Source organism: Xiphias gladius, chromosome 19 (genome assembly GCF_016859285.1).
Source record: "Xiphias gladius isolate SHS-SW01 ecotype Sanya breed wild chromosome 19, ASM1685928v1, whole genome shotgun sequence".
Taxonomy (NCBI): domain Eukaryota; kingdom Metazoa; phylum Chordata; class Actinopteri; order Istiophoriformes; family Xiphiidae; genus Xiphias; species Xiphias gladius.
The window spans coordinates 8381231-8399888 of record NC_053418.1 but is presented as its reverse complement, the minus strand read 5'-3'; the positions used below and the strand labels follow the sequence as shown (position 1 = coordinate 8399888).

The 18658-nt window shown below is 42.0% G+C and overlaps 1 protein-coding gene across 4 annotated transcripts in view; it reads right to left on the bottom strand.

The window, feature by feature from the left end:
* Positions 1-5301: 5301 nt before the first annotated feature.
* slc20a2 (solute carrier family 20 member 2) overlaps positions 5302-18658 on the bottom strand; it is a 44238-nt gene continuing 30881 nt past the window's right edge. For 3 of the 4 annotated variants that reach the window (XM_040155348.1, XM_040155349.1, XM_040155350.1), the window contains 8 exons: positions 18240-18325; positions 16896-16992; positions 16545-16664; positions 14883-15116; positions 13916-14552; positions 13458-13643; positions 10336-10420; positions 5302-5531 (listed from right to left, as the gene is read on the bottom strand). In XM_040155348.1, coding sequence (XP_040011282.1) covers positions 5367-5531; positions 10336-10420; positions 13458-13643; positions 13916-14552; positions 14883-15116; positions 16545-16664; positions 16896-16992; positions 18240-18325 — 1610 coding nt within the window. In that variant the 3' untranslated portion in view covers positions 5302-5366. Of the gene's footprint in view, positions 5532-8520; positions 8606-10335; positions 10421-13457; positions 13644-13915; positions 14553-14882; positions 15117-16544; positions 16665-16895; positions 16993-18239; positions 18326-18658 lie in introns of all 4 variants that reach the window. The other variant, XM_040155351.1, reaches the window with a different exon arrangement.

Sequence of the window (18658 nt, the reverse complement as noted above, 5' to 3'; positions counted from 1 at the left end):
CAGCTTGTATTGCACATTCAGGGAGAAAGAAATGGCACATTCTGTCTCTCTAGTTTCTCTCTACATAAAATGTCGCAGAGCAGCTGTGATGCAGAAGAAGCACAGCAGCTCCCTCAATGGCAATTACACCAGTCGTTGATTTATACGGATCAGTTGAAATGGTCTGGTCTAAGAAAATGCTGTTCCTCTCTACGGGGAGGGAAAGAGTCAGACTACGCCATCTAGTGGCCGCGCTCATACCTAACCAATTTTTAAGAAAAGATTATTGCTAATTCAGACCTGCAGAGTCATAAGAACTACTGGCTCTTGGGATGCAGGTCTATAATTGATAAGGTAAATCAGACTCAATAAGGTCTGACTCATTCAAAGGCCCTGAAAACATTGTCTCCATGAACTTTCTGCTAAAGCTAAAACACAAAAGTGTTCTGTATTTGTGTTTCTGTCTCTGCTCTCTCACTCAAAAACGGAGATGTGGAGTAAACAGCACCCACACAGTTCTGATAAAGCAGCTCGGCAGAGTTTTCCAGTGTTCAACACGTTTTTTTTTTGTTTTTTTTAAATGGATTTGAAACAAAGTTCTCAGGGGCATTAACATCGGAATTTCATTGCTGCCTCGATATCTCCCCCGTAGCCCTTGCTGTTTTAAATAAAATTTTGGAGCCAAATTTTGCGAGTTTGAGACATTTCTGTCAAAAGGCGCTCAACGAGACCACCAGAGGGCGATTTTTCACTTTCCCTCCCCATCTTGAGCAGTGCATCCCTTTTGGCCTATCAGGGCTGAGAATGCAGGGGAAAAAACCAAAAGTGACAGTGTGAATTACAAAGGGGGCCCAAGGAGCGTGGTGGTGATGCACAAACCAGATATCTGAAGCTTGCTGGCCGACTTCACTCCATTCACAAATTAACCTCATTCCCCAACACGAGGAGAGCGGATTCAGTCTCATCTCACTGTTTACTTCAACTTACACAAGGGCAACAAACGTCTGCAGGCCTCGGTCAGATAATGCACCTGGCCCAAGAGAGTTTCTGTTTTCTAAAAAAGCCAAAAATATGACTGCGGTTTTCTGTCCGTATTCTAAGAATGGGGTTTCTACTTCTGTTTTAGACTTCAACAGCTAAACACTTATGTTATTTTAACCATGATTAGAGGTTTTTTTTTTTCTTTTTTTTTTTAAAAGCATTCAGCAATAACAGCTACTACCATGAGGTTTTAACTGCACCCTTATGGTTAAGACTCAAAAGAAAAACAAAAAAAACCCCCCACACATTAAGAACTGAAGGCTCGTGGAACATTTTTACGTGTTTACTGACTGTTAATTACGGCTCTGTGCGGATGACTCTTTCCATCAAGTCAGCGGTGGATTTTGCAGCGTTTTAAGTTTACAGCGGCTGGGCTTAACTTCAAGCAAAAGTGATTCCTCAATTAAAGCGGGACTATGTATCTTTTGAAAGAAGAAATAAAAAAAATCTTCCTCTTACAGATAGCACGTTGAGTTCTTAAGCAATAAAACACACTCCTCTTGCTCAACTCAGTGCACTCAGGGGGTTTGCTGCCACAGCCTGACTTGGTCTGGTATGACCAGTAGCCTGTAGTGGCCAATGCTAGCTAATGTTGGCAAACCTTAGATAGGTTTTGCCGTGTGACGGACTCCTTTCTTCTTGTGCTTCTGTTACAGTATGCTTTTGCACATTTACCATTATCTCGTAGTCGTCACTTGTGGCCACGGTTGCCGCTGTTCAGCGATTAGAAGTTAGCGGTTACGTTGGCTGGCTTTAAGGACAGTGGGGAAAAGTCTGATCCTCTACAAGCTCTAGATCTTTGATGTTCTGGGAAACAAGGCTGGACCTCTTGTGCATCATGATTTTAAAAAAAAATCCAGGCACCCTTACTATAAAAGAGTACAAAGAGAATTTGAACATATCTGCTCCATGCAGCCCCCTGTGTAACACACAGCCTGGCAGAGTGAAAGGGTATGAGCTTCAAGAGTGGTAACCTGCCAAAACAAGGAACAAATGTCCTCACAGTCCAGTTTTTCCTGGACCAAGTTTGGGGATTTTCGTCTCTCAACTACACAGATTTTGCTTCTGGATTTCGCCTTCGGCGAGCAGTTGTCCTGGTTTTAGCAAGATGCTGTCCTGCTCTCACAGCCCATGATCAAAGCAGTAGGGAAACAAAATTACAAAGCATTTTCATCTAAAATTCAAAAATAAAAATGGTAATTTAAAAATCTGATCTACTCGCAACCGACACGTCAATCTACATGTTAGGAGAACACACTGGGCTCAGAGGGAGCGTGGCACGTGGCACCAGCAAGGCGAGACACCCTGTAATAAGACCGTCTCTCATTATCACTGTGAACTAGGCCCCGTTTTACCAATCTCCCCATCGACCCAAGAGTGTGTCCTCCGAAGTGTCCGGAAGCTCACCCAGGTTAAAACTCAGATATGGTAGAAAAATATATAGTCTTGATGAGATTTCTCTAGTTAGTCTCTTCATTACTGAATTGCACCCATACATGTAGTGTTAACGTATTGTAGTAGCAGTGTAAAGTGACGGGGATCATGATTAGCACTACTACCACTACAACAAAAAACAAAAAAAACAGGTCACTGCGTGCACACTTGCTCTTGCTCTCTCTCTCTCTAGACACTTCTGGTTATTTTTTTTTTACTTGCACTTTAAAATTCATGGTTAATAGTTTGTCTTTCATTGGCATCATTAGGCAAAAGTTTTTTTTTTTTCCCCCCCAGATACTCTACAATATGGTTACGATGTAAACACCACAGTACTTAATTATTTTACGGTATCTGTACAAAGTAAAACACAATGTTACAAGGCAAGTGGCTACTTAAGCATAGATTTGTTCATGAGGAAAAAAAAACAAAAAACAAAAAAACAATTAGGAAACACACCACAAGAAGAAAAAGAACTTGCAACACCTGGCATTGAGTTTGTTCAAATAAAAAAAGCTTTAGACTTTGTTCATCTACAGGTCAGGTGACCCTGTTAAAAAGCTGGTGATGATCAGTACTATCCCCCCTGATACCATCTCATTCAAACATAATGATCCGAAGACAAGAGTCTCGTGATATTTTTGTGACATGAGCGGCCTTAAAACCCCGGCCGGGCTTCGATTCAGCCCCCAACTTGACCCCATGATGTCTAGCTAACCTTTAGCACTTGTATTGAAACCCAGGTGATCAATAGACTAAATGCTTCTACACTTCAAACAACAGCCAGCCCATTTTGAGGAGCTACAAGTGTGGCTGGGGTTGAATCCCCCTCTCCTTCCACCTGTGTATAACTGGCTGAGCTATAATACAACAGTTTCAGTTTTTAGCGTTTCATATGACACATAATCGCTGTCTGACACGACAAGGCTTTAACGTTCGGAGGCATCTTGAGAGACATACCTCAGATTTGTCACATGATGGATATGAGAATGAGGTTCAGGGCTACTGAAACAGATAAGACGTGAAAATCTGATCGGAAAACAGGGCGGAAGATCTGAAATGACCTGAACATGGACAGTGCAGAGGTCCATCGTTGGCAGGGAGCCTTCAATATGAGGAAATTACTCCAGTAACTGAGCTCTATGTATGAAAATAAAGGCATAAAGATGCAGATATGTGAACATTTTATGGGACCATGTCAGTGTGTATTTGTCTCTGTTCAGTTTTAGTGTTTTGGCCTCTGCCACACCTAAACCTCATTACTCTACTTTAAATTGGCATGCCGACATGGCGACAACACAGCTTACTTTGGCATGGCGCCGCTCTCAAAAGAGCGACCTCCCTCGAAATATCGCCATCCGAAACCCACCCCAACACTTTCCTCAAGGGAGAAAACCTTTAACTAAAGAACTTTCTGTCAACACTGGTGAATTCACTGACGTGATAAAACCAAAAGGAACTGAACATCTCCAGATTTCCCTGTTGAGAATGGGTTCGATTAATTACTTTAAATTTAAATACTGTTTTCCCATCAATATACTTCTGCCAACCGCCGAAAAACAGCAGCCTGTCAAGTGTGTGTTCATGAGTGTGGTGTGTGCTCTACTGTGAGCCTCCGGGATGAAACACACTGTATAATATGACATCATGAAGAGGTGAAGAGAGCCCCCCCCCCCTTACGACATTAAATACAAACCATGATCCCCCACCCCACCCCCAAACTCTTTAAGGACAGTATTTACAGTACAAATTACAGTATAATACATCACTAAAAAATATGAGATTCATCTCTAAAGACATACAGGAGCTTTTTTGACAAAAATCAACTCTTTAGCAAATCAGGTTTCTATGGTACCATGTGGAAAATAAAAAAAGCAGAGTGACAGTCTCACTACCCCTCTCTGAGGCATCCTTTCCATTTGGCCCCAGTTGTACCTGGCTAGCATGTTAACAGTGAGATGATGGATGGATGGGTTGGTTGACCACACGCACATCTTTTCTTCTTCTTTTTTTTTTTTTTTTTTTTAAACTTTAAAGCAAGCTGCAATACAACAAATCACATTCAATCTAATACAACTATATGTACAGGGTTTTTTTTCTGGCATTTTGGAATAATAATAATAATAATAATAATAATAATAATAATAATAATAAGCACTTGACCAACTATGCTACCTGGGATTGCAGGCAGAAGGATATAGTTTTACTGCAGGCATGTTTGTCAGCGTAGGTCAGCAGAATTCACTGTTTTTTGACCATTTTTAGTCATGTGCTGTCTGTATTTTTTAATTCATGATTTTTTTTTAATGAAAGACAGTAAGTGACTGCCACAGTTTCTCCAACAACAAAAAATTTGTTAGAAGTTTTTGAACTCACTATCGTCATGTCATATATGTCAGCAGATTGTTGAATGAAGTGAAACAAGCTGGTTACACACTTCCTTATGCATAAAAAAGAGAGAATAAAAAAAAGTTTCTCCAACAACCGAATTCTTGTTAGAAGTTACTGGAAATCTCACTATCCTTGTCATATGTACAGCAGATGAGTGACAAGCTGGCACGTGAACAAACTGGTTACACAAAAAAAAAAAAAAAAAAAAAAAAAAAAAAAAAAAAAAAAAAAAAAAAAAAAAAAAAAAAGATCTGGACTATGGCAGGGAGCATGGAGCCAAACACTCCTCCAACCACACACACACCAACACACATCCACTCTACAACTCCTCCCTCCTCTCCTCTCTCTCTTCTCCCTTCTCTCTTCCCTTCACCCTTGCCCTTTTCCTTTTCCTTTCTTTTTTTTCCTTCCTTCCTCTATCTTACCCACCGACACTTTTTGTGATTTTTTTTTTTCTCTCTCTCTCTCTCTCTCTCTCTGACTCTCTCTCCTCCTCTCTTCTCCCTCCCAGCAGGGTGCCCTCAGACAAAGGGCAGGATGCCGTAGACGAACAGGGCCATGATGGCAGCGCTGAACAGGCCGGCCACTGGCACCGTGACAAACCACGCCAGGAAGATGTTTCTGAAGAGGCGCCAGTCCACCGCCTTCTGGGAGCGGATCCAACCCACGGCCACGACCGAGCCCACCTGGAGGCCGCAGCCGGAAGGGAAGAAAAGAAAAACAAATCAGCAGCAGAAATGTTTAAAGTGGTAAAGCCAAAAGACACTGAAGAGCTGCAGGTTGTCCAGGCTTTCCTTATGATGGAGGGTTTTCAGGAGGAACTGATCATTTCAGGCATCTGTTTCCCTGTCCAGTTTGCATGTTATGTTAAGCCATTATTTGTCTGTCTAGCTTTAATGGACCTGACAGCTGAGAACAGCAGCTGGCGAATTAAACTGCCAATGGAGACTGGTGGAAATGATACAGTATGTTTGTGGCCTCTGGTTTTGCCATTGAGGGTGGTGGAGGAAGTACTCAGATTCTTTACTTTTATTAAGTAAAAGAATCAATATCACAGTATAAAAACTTTTTTCAGAGCATTATAATAAACTATATATGTTGTATTATTGGAGGGCTATTACTGAAGGATAAACTGTGTGACTGAAATTAAAAATTTTATATAGTTTTTTGGTAGTCTCATCTATAAAAATGATCAGATCCTATCATAGCTCACGTTTTATGTGCAAACCAGCTAGTAAGTGTAGCTGTCAGACAAATGTTTTGGAGTAAAAAGTACAATATTTCCCTCGGCTCAAAGTGTTTAGTAGCAGAAAACTGATAGATTCAAGTACCAAAGGTCAAAATTGATCATTAGTACCGTACCTGAGTGAAAGTACTTAGTTACATTCCACTAGTGATAATAGTTGAGCTGACCAATAAGACACACAGGTAGGGGAGCAGAAGGTGTTAACACCCGATATTAGCATCTGAACAGAAAAGCCTGTACACAGCCTTCAGCACTTCAAGACCAGTTCGGTCCAAAATGTCTATGTTAGTTAGAGCAAGCCGATAATAATAGTTATCATGATCTAAAATCCATTTGTGGGTGTGGAAGTCTGAAATTGGCAGGTCTAGTGTACCAAAAATCCTATATTTTCAGTTCTATTAGGCTGTAATTCTTAAAAAAAAAAAAAAAAAAAAAGCTAATTGAGATTTTTTTTTAAAAGTTTTCTTAGATAACGCAACTATATCTGCAAATGTCAGACTTCCACTAATGTATTCTTCACTCACCTTTATTAAAAGAAATCGAAACAGAATACGACTGAATGAGAATTAATTTTGGAGAAGACTCAAACACATTTCGGACACCTCAGTGTTTTGGAGCGGCTAGTGCAGCGACTGGTTTCAGCTCTGTTGACAGTACAGGTGGGCGGGAATTAGACCACGTTTGCCTGCTCTTGTACGGCCAGAGAAACACGATACACCTTCTGTCACACTCTCAAATAATTGTGGCAGGTCAGGTCAACAGAGACCAGTCATGTTTGTAGTCGACAGGTCAGTCTTACTAAAGGTTACACTAGTGCTAGACAACACAAAACACATCTTGTGGTGAGAAGATTCTTCTCAAGTAGGCTGAAAGTTACTTTGTAGTCTAAAATTTCTCAGATCGGATTCTCCTTCCTTTGGATAATTAGCAATATTCTAAAAGCAGCTTTTTGAAAAGCAGAGCCTGTGTGGAAGAATATCTAAAATTTGGTGGCAATGATGTTTGTTTCCAGCTATCTGTAGTATATCAGGCATGCAGCAACGCGGCCTGAGCTAAGTGTGACCTCAGTGCATATGCTGCTGACTGCATGCAGAGCTTTTGAAACAACGAGTCACTGTACATGATCACACCATAGCGCCCCACACATCAGGGCTGGGCATCAATTCAGTTTAACCCCTGTAGAAGTTAAAAAGAAGAAGAAGAAAAAAAAGAAAAGCCAAATGCATAAAGAAAATGGACACTTTGCACTGACTGAACTGAGACAAAACCAAATGGATGCCCGTTGCTTCTCATTCAAAACACACACACTCTCACAGCCATCTGGGAGATGTGGACAGATGTTGTTGGCTGCTTTGTGACAACTTCAGCGTCACTTTTAACAATCCTTAAATTGAGAAAGAAAAAAAAAGGCCTTAGAATGAAAAGCTGTATTGCAAGTTCAATAAAATACTTGCTTCGTCCAACAACGTCTGTGGATCCCCCAGACCCAATCACTAAATCAGTCAAATCACCACCATGACTGTACACCTCTAAGAATCAGTAGATTTAGCATTTTGGCATAGCAGCTGATTATCCAAGGTTTTAGGGAAGAGACAAGGGTGTTTGTAGGTGAGAAATGTAAGGTATGGATGGCGATGTTGATGTTTAGACAAATTGATCATCAGTAATTAAATGCCAGTTTTGAGTCTTGTGCAGTTTCCCTTAAGCAGACTCGACATTTTTTTGAAGTATTTATCTAAATCAAAAACACACGGTTGCTTTTTATGTTACTTTTAAGTTTTCACTGATACAGCCATTATCCACTAAAATCCTATCCCATGTTTAGACTTAATGTGTTCCCCCACCCTCCCCCAATACAGGCTACCAGTCTGAGGGTAAAACTGGAGGCTGCACAGTTAAAGGAACAGTTTAATATTTTCCCATACTGTTCCCCAAACTATTCCTTTTAAAATCTTTGCTATTGTTGCCGGAACAAAAATTCAAGTTTGACCTTTCCATAATCAAAATTCCGTTCCACTGAGAAAAAGATAAGTCTGACTAAAGAAAAATTTGATACTTTTGATTGAATTAACAAAAGGGAATGTGGACATTTAGATTGAGATCTAGCAACAACAAAAAATGGAAATTAAAAAAAGGAAAATATCAGATGATAAATTCTCACGAGCCTCTCTACTTTTCAAAAACACTTGTGACACACTGCTCTATATCTATTAAGCTTGCATTGAGCTTCCTCAAATTTTTCTACAAAGCTCCCGTTACGGGCAAACTTGGGAGACTTTGCTGCCGGAGGAAAACTGCAAGAGAGGTCAAAACTTCAACTGCGGGAGTTGTGATTGACTTCTGCGATTGAGTAAAGCTACAGGTAAAGCGATGAAGTGGAGCTTTGGGAGGGCTCTCTAGCACAGCTTCACTACCAATGACTCCAATACCTTGCAGTGGGTGGAGCTTATTGGGATGCCCACATTTGATGCAACAAGCACTGTTAGCGCACTCATTACTTCAATGCAAAATCCGCTGTGAAGACAGATGAGTGGAGAGACACAGAGAAAGATGGAGAGGGAGAGGTAAAAAAAAAAGTGGAAAACAAGTGTGACAGGTTGGTGGTGGGGGGGAAGAGTCTGCTTGCAGCCAAGCACAGGAGGGTGGAGGATCCACATACCAAACCATGCCAGTGCTGACAGGGCAAAATGGAAGAGAGTTGGTGGAAATGAAACAGAGGATGAGACACCATGTTGATGTGGAGGGGGCAGGGTTGGGGCTGGAGGGGTCCGCTATGTCTTCCAGCCTGGATCCGATGCTCCTGAAAAGAACAGGGGAGCGGGGCTGCACACTGCTGCCTGGGGATGTCTGTAGCGGGCTGGACACGGCTTGAACGGTTTGTCTTTTTATGCGGTGAAAAGACCAATTGTGGATTGATAGTAGTGATTGCCAGATGCAGGGAGTTCGATGATAATTCTGGTTTATGACACTTGGGGTCTTATTTTCATAGTTTTGGTAATCATTCATGATAATAATGCTATTGTACTCACCAAGTCCATTGCTAGGATTGGAAAAATTGTGACATTGCACGAGTGAGAGGTTCTTCAACCAAAGAAATTTCTCCTTTATTAATGCCCTAACCCCACTTAAAAATCATGTTTAGTTTCTTTCCTTGATAGAGATCTGATGCTTTATGATAAATATTGCTAGACACATATGGATAGATAACAATACTTTGTTTTAAATATGTTCCATCTCAACTAAAAGGCACACTGCACTTTACTGGCTTATCTTCGATTGTTATTCCATTGCATATTTTTAGGAGAATATAATTATAGTAATAACTGTAAATAAAAACATAAATTATTTTTTGTTTTGTATTTTCAGCCCCGAGTAGTGCCTGCAGAGCTTCCACTTAGGTTGCCGTACAGCCCCAACATCGCTAGCAGTACGGTACAAAAAGATAATTGTTTACCTGAGAGGCAAAAATTGGGAACCAAAAAAAAAAAAGAAAAAAAAGAAAAAAGTAAAGTCACTCTCTACTGCTTGTAGAGCTTACTGCTATTTGCGCGCAGTAAGAATTGAAGGCGATTCAGATTAGTGTGTCAAAATTTTACCCAGGACCTTGTTTCTCTCTGGATTTTGGCAGGATTTGGACAGTCCGAGGACACAGTTTACAGAGACTGTAGTCAGGAAATCTAACTGACACTGTAAAAGCAGTGGGAAAACAATTATACTTTGAAAAGTAAGTTGGACATGTTCCTCCCATGTTCCCAGTGGAAATTACACCTTCACTTGTTTACAACATGCCTGATTACGGGACCACTGTTGTTTCTTGCCCCGTCTGACTTTGTTGTAAGCAATGTCGCCATGTTGCCCGATTCCAGCAGTTACTTGAATTAGTACAATGTTATCATAACTGAGAAATGATGGCCAAAAAGTTGTAATAAACCGGAACTATCCCTTTCTGCCACAAGAATCTGAACATAGCTGTCTCTGCTGATATACATTTTATCAGGGCATTCTTCTTCCGACTCGGAAAAAGAGATGGACACAGATTGACCGACAAAAGTGGTCATGATAATGTGGATAACAGATGGAAAATCCACAGACATTAACTGATTGAAAAAAAAGTGAAACTTTTGAACCGAAGTGGTGTGCGTGATTCCAGCCCGGTGCCCTGGGAGGCAGTGTGAGCTCCCCGTCCCCCCAAGAGATGCCTGGAGGGGAGTTGAGAGACCAGATCGAGGTCCACTCAGTCATACCTTGCAGTGTGTGGTACTGACAGGGATTCCGATATTGGAAGCCAACACGACTGTGAGTGCAGAAGCCAGTTCAATAGTGAATCCACTGTGGAGTAGGGAGGGGAGAGGAGGGGAGAGGAAGGGAGGGGGGGCAAAGAGACATTCTTCATTGCAATGTGTGGGACATGCTGCTGGTGGCACGGCATTCCAGCATCCACATTAATTACAGCAGGTAATTCAACAGCTGTTCAAAGTATGCATAACACACAGACACAAAGGACTAAGGTACAGTAATCTCACTTTATCGCTCTCCGAAACACACACACACACACACACACACACACACACACACACACACACACACACACACACACACACACTTTGGGTCCTAAATGTTGGTAGATAATTCCTAAAGACAGAGTAAAGAGTATGGCTGCATGTGTACGAAGACAGGGTGTTGTGTGAGTGTTTCTGTATTGCCTTGTGCTGAGTAGGAGACACTTTGTCTGAAGCCAAGTCCTGTTTCCAGAACATTATTCACACTTGGACACCAGACCAGTGGGTGCACTGGAAGAGAAAAACCATTCCCAAGAAAATGTCTCCAAGAGACAGAAAAATCAAGACAAACTGGATGAGGGAGAAAGCAACTTGAAACTTAATCACTAGCTAGTACTTCTTTCATTGAAGTTACACACTGAATAAAAAAAAATTAGCAGCCAGAAAAATTTTCGGGAGCGCTAACCTGAACATAACCTGAACCCACCTGTTAATGGGCGCTCACCTTAAGTGTGTGTGTAGAAATATTTCAGACTGCATAGGTGTGGGATTAAGATGACCATGTGATTGCAATGTAGCCGGTTCAAGTCTGGTCGGGGGACCTTTGTTGCATGTCATCCCCAATCTCTCTCCCTCTACTCATTTCCCGTCAGCTCTCCACTGAATGCTCTCTAGCATATGCAAAAGAAAAGGCCCAAAAAATAATGTCTAACTTTCATAGAGCTGTGAAACCTGCTCCGTGTGATCAGAAATCAAGATTTAATTCCAGCTCTTGATTTTCAAATAGTTTTTTTTCACAGCAGACATTTTGAATTGTCAGAGAAGGAGAAAAGCAGAGTTGTTCATCACAAAGAGACAGGACTGTTTGTGTTTCTCAATGTCCCACTAAAGCAGTTTTTACTGCTGTGATACAATGTACTGTTCAAGTGTTCACTGTGCCCTGTAAACTAGGCCATACACACACAACTACAACTACACGCACATACACACTTTCCTGTCCTTGTCCCAAATAAACTTCTTTGTCAGACTGATGCATGGAAACAGAAACTAGAGGAAAGAGAGCCCTTAGAAAGTGAAGCAGAGAAAATTTGTCTTTGAGTCCTGGAAAAAAAAAAAAACTAAGCTGGTGTTAGAAAGACTGATTAAGAAAGAAAGAAGGCACACAGGGAGAAAAGGGTGAAAAAAAGAGGAGAAATGAGGAGAGAGGGAAAAATAAGTAGATGGGAGTGAGCGTGAGAACGATTGCAGGGTTTTGGGGAAGAAAGGAAGATTTAGAGGTGAGACGCCTTCAAAAAGAGGACAAAAAATTGCAGTGAGGAGAGGAAAATGAGGAATGAGGAAAAGGAAGAAGCGAGGGAAGAAGAGGGTAAACCGCAAAAACACAGATTTACAGGAAAGAGCAGGAAGGGATATGAAAAGGAGGATGACAGACAGGGAAAAGATAAGTACAAGAGGAGTCAGGCTGGCGTCTCTCCCTTCGGTTGGAGAAGAGAGGCCATGGTTCCCACTGTGGCTTTGCCCCTCCCTCACCCCTCTTGCTCTACTGCTCTTCATCCAGAATGCCAAACAACTTTCTGTTACCCTGTGTGATGTTCCTGCCAGGCAACAGAGCACACACACACGAAAAATTTGCTGGAGCATTTAGACCTTATCATGCATGTATGCTCACACACATACAGTACATTCACGGCACAACGACCTGCAGGCACGGAGCCTGGCTTCCTTAAGCTGACACGATACACACAAACATCCCCAAGGTATGCACGCACATGCACGTGCACTCACGCACACACACACACACACACACACAAACTCTTCAGCTACTGCGTGGGAAGATGAGAGGACAGCGAGAGAAAGAGAGAGAGAGCGAAAGAGAGATATTGATTTCAAGGACAGAGGAGCAGGAGCAATTGGTTAAGAATGCATGATGTCCATTACTTAGGTTGTGGGACGAGGTGAGCCCTAGTGCTTTATGTGTTGTGGTTATTTATTCATAATTATTATGTAATAAGTGAAAGGGCAGAGAAAAAAAATAGAAAAACAAATGTTTGACTGCATTTGTTTGTTTTAAAAAGGACAAAAAATATCTTTTCATTTTTGTATTGTCCTTAATAAACTCAAAAAAAATTCATTCAAATGTACAAATTTTTCCATTAAAGTCGAAGAATCACAATCGTTCAGGATGCTGTCTTGATTAGAAAATAATAATATAACTGGCTTCCATATATATTCCTCTACAGATGTAACCAACATAGAAGAGAGTGAAAAAACGACATTGTACTTGTATGTTGTTTGCGTAGTAGAAATGCATTTTGCCTGCAGCAGTGGCTCTGTTTGGGAAGTAGAGAGTGGTTAACCAGAGCACGCTCGAGACAAATGTCCTTTACTGTGTTGTTTACTGTGCCTGTGAACACGGAGCACTTGAGGCAACAGAGCAGGTACTCTATTGTGTGATTGTGTTGGGTTAGGTGTATGAACTCTACTGTCAGCGCAGTGGGGATTTCCGAGTGTGAGCTGAGTTACAATTACTCGTTCAATAATATTTAATAGCCTTATTAAATACATTCTGCGCGTGCATTCTAATACGGCCGTGTGCTGTGTGTAAGTACTCACCAAGGAAGCTGAAGCCCCGGAGGGACTTGTGTGTGTCAGCATGTTGGCACTCTTTGGAGTAAGTGAAACTGAGCATGTTGGAGAGTTCACCTTTGCCACAAATACTCCTCTTCTCTCTTTCAAAACACACTCATCCACATACAGACACACACACACACACACACACACACACACACACACACACACACACACACACACACACACACACACACACACACCCTTCCACTGGCTCTCCCACGCGGTGGCTTTCTCACCTTGAGGGGGTGATGGGAGTCAGGTCCTTGCCCATGGTCTGGATGACGCGTCGGCCCCACACCCACAGGCCAATGCAGATGCCTATACCACCATACAACAGCAGCCAGACGGGAGTCGTAGCATCCTGCATCACACCACCCTGGTCATAGATCATCCACAGCGCTACCAGAGGCCCGATGGCATTACTGCAAAGGTGAGCAAATAGATCATAACCTCATTCAGTTCCTCTTGTCCCTATGCTAGACTGAGACTAAATGATGTCAAAGCAGCACAGTAAAGCTAATTTCTCTATTCGTTGCTACTGAAAAAATTACTTACATGGTACTTACATGTAATTTAATAGGGAAAAAAGCTTCAAGAATAAATAATATATTAGCAGGTATAATCAAAACATATTTTAACCAGTGCACCAGCCATAGACGATGCTATCTGTCATGTAAGCAGCAGGAGGCAGCACCTGACATCGTTGCCTCCGTGGGCAAAGGACCCGAAGCACGCAGTGAGGATCTGCAGGAAGTGAAAAAGCTGGAACACCTCAGGCTTGTCCTTCTCCTCATGATCCTCCTCGGCCAAGTCGTCCAGAGGCACAGGAGCTGGAGCCCCTTCCTCCTCCACCCCCTCCAGCTCCGTGGCCAGCTTCATCTCCACCCCGCCCTCCTCTGCCTCAATTTCAGCCTCCGCAACAGCGTTACAGTACGATGAGTAGCTGTCGTAGCGCACCCTCTTCTTGGAGTAGGACACGCTGTTGCTCCTGCCGCCCCCTTCACCCACCAGCTTTTCACTGTCCTCCCGTGACTCTGTGCGTATGAGCGGCTGGACGGGCATACCGCATATCGCCGCTGTGTAGCAGGTATAGCTGTTGTTGCGGCGCAGCAGACGGTAATTGTTGTCAGCCGGGCCGGCGTTGGAGCCCGAGCGCTCGCTGTCATCCATGCGGCCCAGATGGATTTTGTGAAGCAGGTCTTTATAGAGACCTGAGTCCTTATGTACCGTGTGGTACACCTGGCCATCGCTGCGCATGTGGCCATCGAAGCTGAAGCTGCCGTTAGAGATGGGCGACTTTAGGCAACCATTGGTCATTGAGTGTGTCCGACCTGAAGGAGACAGGATACGAAAATAGGCTGTGGATGATTAAAGTCTCTGATAACCAAAACAGTTGCCAAGTAGTATCCAATCCTTCATTTGCCCGGAGATTTCGTACCCGCTGGCAGACAGAATTGAAAGCAAGGCTTATATAGGGAACCAGTCTAAATGCAGATGGTGTCATTGTTCTATAGCCATTACATTGCACAATCAACATTTACTCCGTAATAATAAGTTAAAGCAAAAAAACCTGTCTATTGCCACTTTAATATCCTGACCTCTCTCTATTGGCACATCTCAAATCAGCGGTTTCAATAATTTCAATAATATTTTAGTTTTACCATACACCCTGCCATTTGGCAGGACGGTGCCTCCATTAGCCAGGTTGGTGAGCTCTCCACTGGAGTCACGGGCGCCCCGTTCACCGCTGCCCCCCGTGAGCGGCAACACAGCCTCATCTGTTCCCTTGGCCCCTGGAAGTTCCTTGAAGACGGGACTCTCCTCCTCCTCTTCAGGTATCTTGTCCAGGCTCTCATCAGAGATCCTGGACAGGGCCTGCTCCTTCTTTAGACGACCTGAAAGAAATCAAGGTGGAAGGTTTAGTTGAGAAAAAAAAGTCCAGGGAAAGACAAAGTATCACCACCGGATAAAAATTTGAACCCTCTTAGCAATTCTGTGTTTACAAGGCCTTATACACTAATTATGAGGAAAATACCACAACTATATTTACATGTCAGACTTACATTCTAATATGTCTGAGGAATGATCATTTACAGTATATCAGCGAAGCATGAAAACAAAAAAATTTTACATAAAAGTTATCTAGATGATTTCCAATTACGGTAAACTGATGAAATCAAGTTAATCACTAATTTGGCACACATAATTTTTTTCAGTATAATTTTTTCATGCATGTTTTTGTTGAAACTACGTTGTTACTCTGCACTAATATCAACAGTGTCAGGTCAGAAAAAGAGAAATCTATGCAGCAACATTCCTCAAGAACAAGTATAGCCGTCAGCTGATCCAAACTAATCCCAGTGCTGATAGACTTGATGCCCCCTACTCCTCAAAACACCCCTCAGTACAAACGCATAAACAAACTCAGTCATCGCCTGTTTCATTTTTGATGGATGCAGTAATATCCAGATTAGGACCGATAATATCAGCCATAATCCCCGCAGGCATTCAGCAGTCACGACACATTAAGCAACAGGTCGAGCTGGCCTCACTCGTGTGCAGGGTTGAAGGAAAGTTCCAAAAAAAGAATCATTCTATTTACAGCCTCAACATGGATATTATCGCTCAAAAAAAAGCACTCCTTTTTTTGGTTCAAGGTCAATAAATCCAGTTAAAATTAAACTTCTTCAGTTTAACCCCGATTTTTGTTTTCATATCAGCGCAAAACATCTCAGGAATCTCAGACTTGGGTCTTAAGATTGTGCAACTTTGTCTTTGGATTGTTGCAGTAAACAGCAGCTCTTATTTATCCTTCATGACATGAAGATGAATTTACTTTATTTACAGACTGGCTGCCTTGCTAATGTCCACTTCCCAGACATTCCACTTACTGCTCGTTCCCCTGTTTTATTTTCATGTGTCATGGGTTTTATCGCGATGTCGGCCCTGCTGCAGGCTGATTTTCCCATTAGGGAAACAATTCCTGACCTTGATCTGAAAGCTTTCTACACTGTGGGCTATAATCTTAACCCCTTGCGTCTGGCCAAGTAGCTATGCACCCAAAAATCTAAGTGTGTAGGCAAAGCAACTGTAGAACTACACAGAGTTAACAGGGTTTTTTGGTGGCTTTAGTGGCTTTGGCAGAGGCCAATGAGAAAACACATCCGCTGGCATCCAATGTTTGGTCTCAGAGCACAGAGTGTGCAAGCAGAGGCATAAGCTCCGTTGTTAGGCCCGGGTCAGAGCGCTGGGCTTTCCTTTCAGATGGCGTGAGAAAGACTGGACACACACACACACACGCACGCATGCGCACAGGTACCTACTTGCTATTTTCCTCTTCATCCAAGGACACACGAGTATCCAGACCAGAGCTGCACAGACCAGCGACCCGGCTAAAGTTATGAGAAAGATGGCCCACACCGGTAGCATCTCTATCCCAAGCACTGCAACGAATGAAGACACACACAGGTGTAAGAATATAAAATCTTGCAAGTAGTTTTGAAGTGTTCAAATCTACTTATACTCCTGGCACAACTTCAGAAGGAATTTTGAGCAAGCGAACGATATTGGCAATATCACTTTGACTAACATGACAATTTAATCATAGACTTGGTGTCAGACTAAAGAAACAGAGACTAGGTATCTATCAGGATTAACTACCGCCCAGCACTTACATGGGGCTCCAGTGTACATGATGGAAAATGTGTTGATCCCGATGGTGGAGGCATAGAAGAGAGGCAGTGCTCGCAGGCCATTAGGGACAGAGTCGTCCTAAAGCGAAACCACACACGGATGGATTTTTAGTTCAGTTTCTGGTAGGACGATAGACGAGCTAAAACTTATGCTTGATTAATAAGTTATGAGAGTTTTTTAACTTCAGTTGAATTTCATTGTGCTGTGATTATATCCTGTTATTGTTTTACAAAATGCTGCTGATTGACAATTCACGATGGGAAAAAAAAAAATAGAAAGAATTATTGTTTTGGTTTTATATGTGTGAAGAGTTTGGTCTGATGTAATCCATAAACACTGGGACTAATAATAACTATTATAAACTTATTTATTTATAAATATAAATAAAAATGTACACACGTGCACACACACACAATATTATTTATATATATTGACCAAAAATCATGTGTGTGCATCAAGTGCGAACGGGTTCACTTCAGAACTCCAGTAGTAGAAAAGTAAAATACAAAGAAATATGAAATATTTCTGTAGATTGATCACTGATGAGCTGTTGTGATTCATTTATTGTGACTTCAACATTACTTAACATGAGCTGACGCCTAATGAAACACAGTTTACTACTGAGGTCAGCAGTTTAGCTCAGTTGTGTTCTTACACAATGTGTGGTTTAATATTACGAGCAGTTTGATATGATATATGACCCACCTACTGATGTAAAAGCCTCACATCTGAAAACTAAACCCGCAAAATGTGGACTTTACAAAAGTACAAAAACTCAACAAAGCACAGATATAACAGAGAGATCAAGTATTCTGACCTAGCTGATGCAAGCAGCCCGCACAGGCAGAGATGTACTCGTCCTGAATTTGACCCAGCTTTACAGTAACTCTAGACCAAATGACAAATCATCCTATGAGTCAGTCATGCATAATCCTGCAGTCGTGACCTTGGGATGATCCTAGAGCACTTTTTTCTTCCTAGTTTGTCAGAGATTGCCTGTTACGTAACAACAGATCTGTGGGTGTTGCCTAATTCAAAGGATTTTATGTGTGCTGAAGTTCTTTGGACAACTTTGTGTGTACACGTGTATGTTTGTGTCTGAATTCTAGTAACTGAACTCGTTGACAAACAACTCACTCCTTATGCGGAGAATTTGTATTCCAGTAACCAGATTTTAAGGCCTAAAACGCAACCTTTTCTGAGGTTAAAATATTACTAAACCAGAAATAAAATAAAAATATAAATGAGAAACTATGAATTCCATGCGGAGGCACCGTCTCAGAGTGTGGGCGAGTAAGTGCAACTGCACAGTGATGTGAGCCCACCTTGTTCAGGATGAAGTGTCTGATGAGCATGAAGAGGAGTCCAGACATCAGTCCCGAGAGCAAGGGGGAGATGAACCATGATGCCACTGGAGAGGGAGGAGAAAATGTAAATCAGAAAAGAACAACAAAAATCACATATGATACAGTTCATCGGCCATTATGATTTAGTAATATGATTGTCTTTTTTATTCCATTCCACATTTTTACAGCATGGCTCATCTTCTGTTCTTCACTCACCTCCATTAGTAGTTCCCTACACTTCCCAAAACGTTCAGATCCTCTGGAAAAGGTGTTAACATTTTAGATTTACCTGAGGTAATTATATCTACATGTAAGTAGTTGCAATAGCAGGAGTTACCTTCTCTGAGCTTACTCCTTTTTCTTTACAGGCACTTTAAGATGTGTTTTGTGGCTGCATT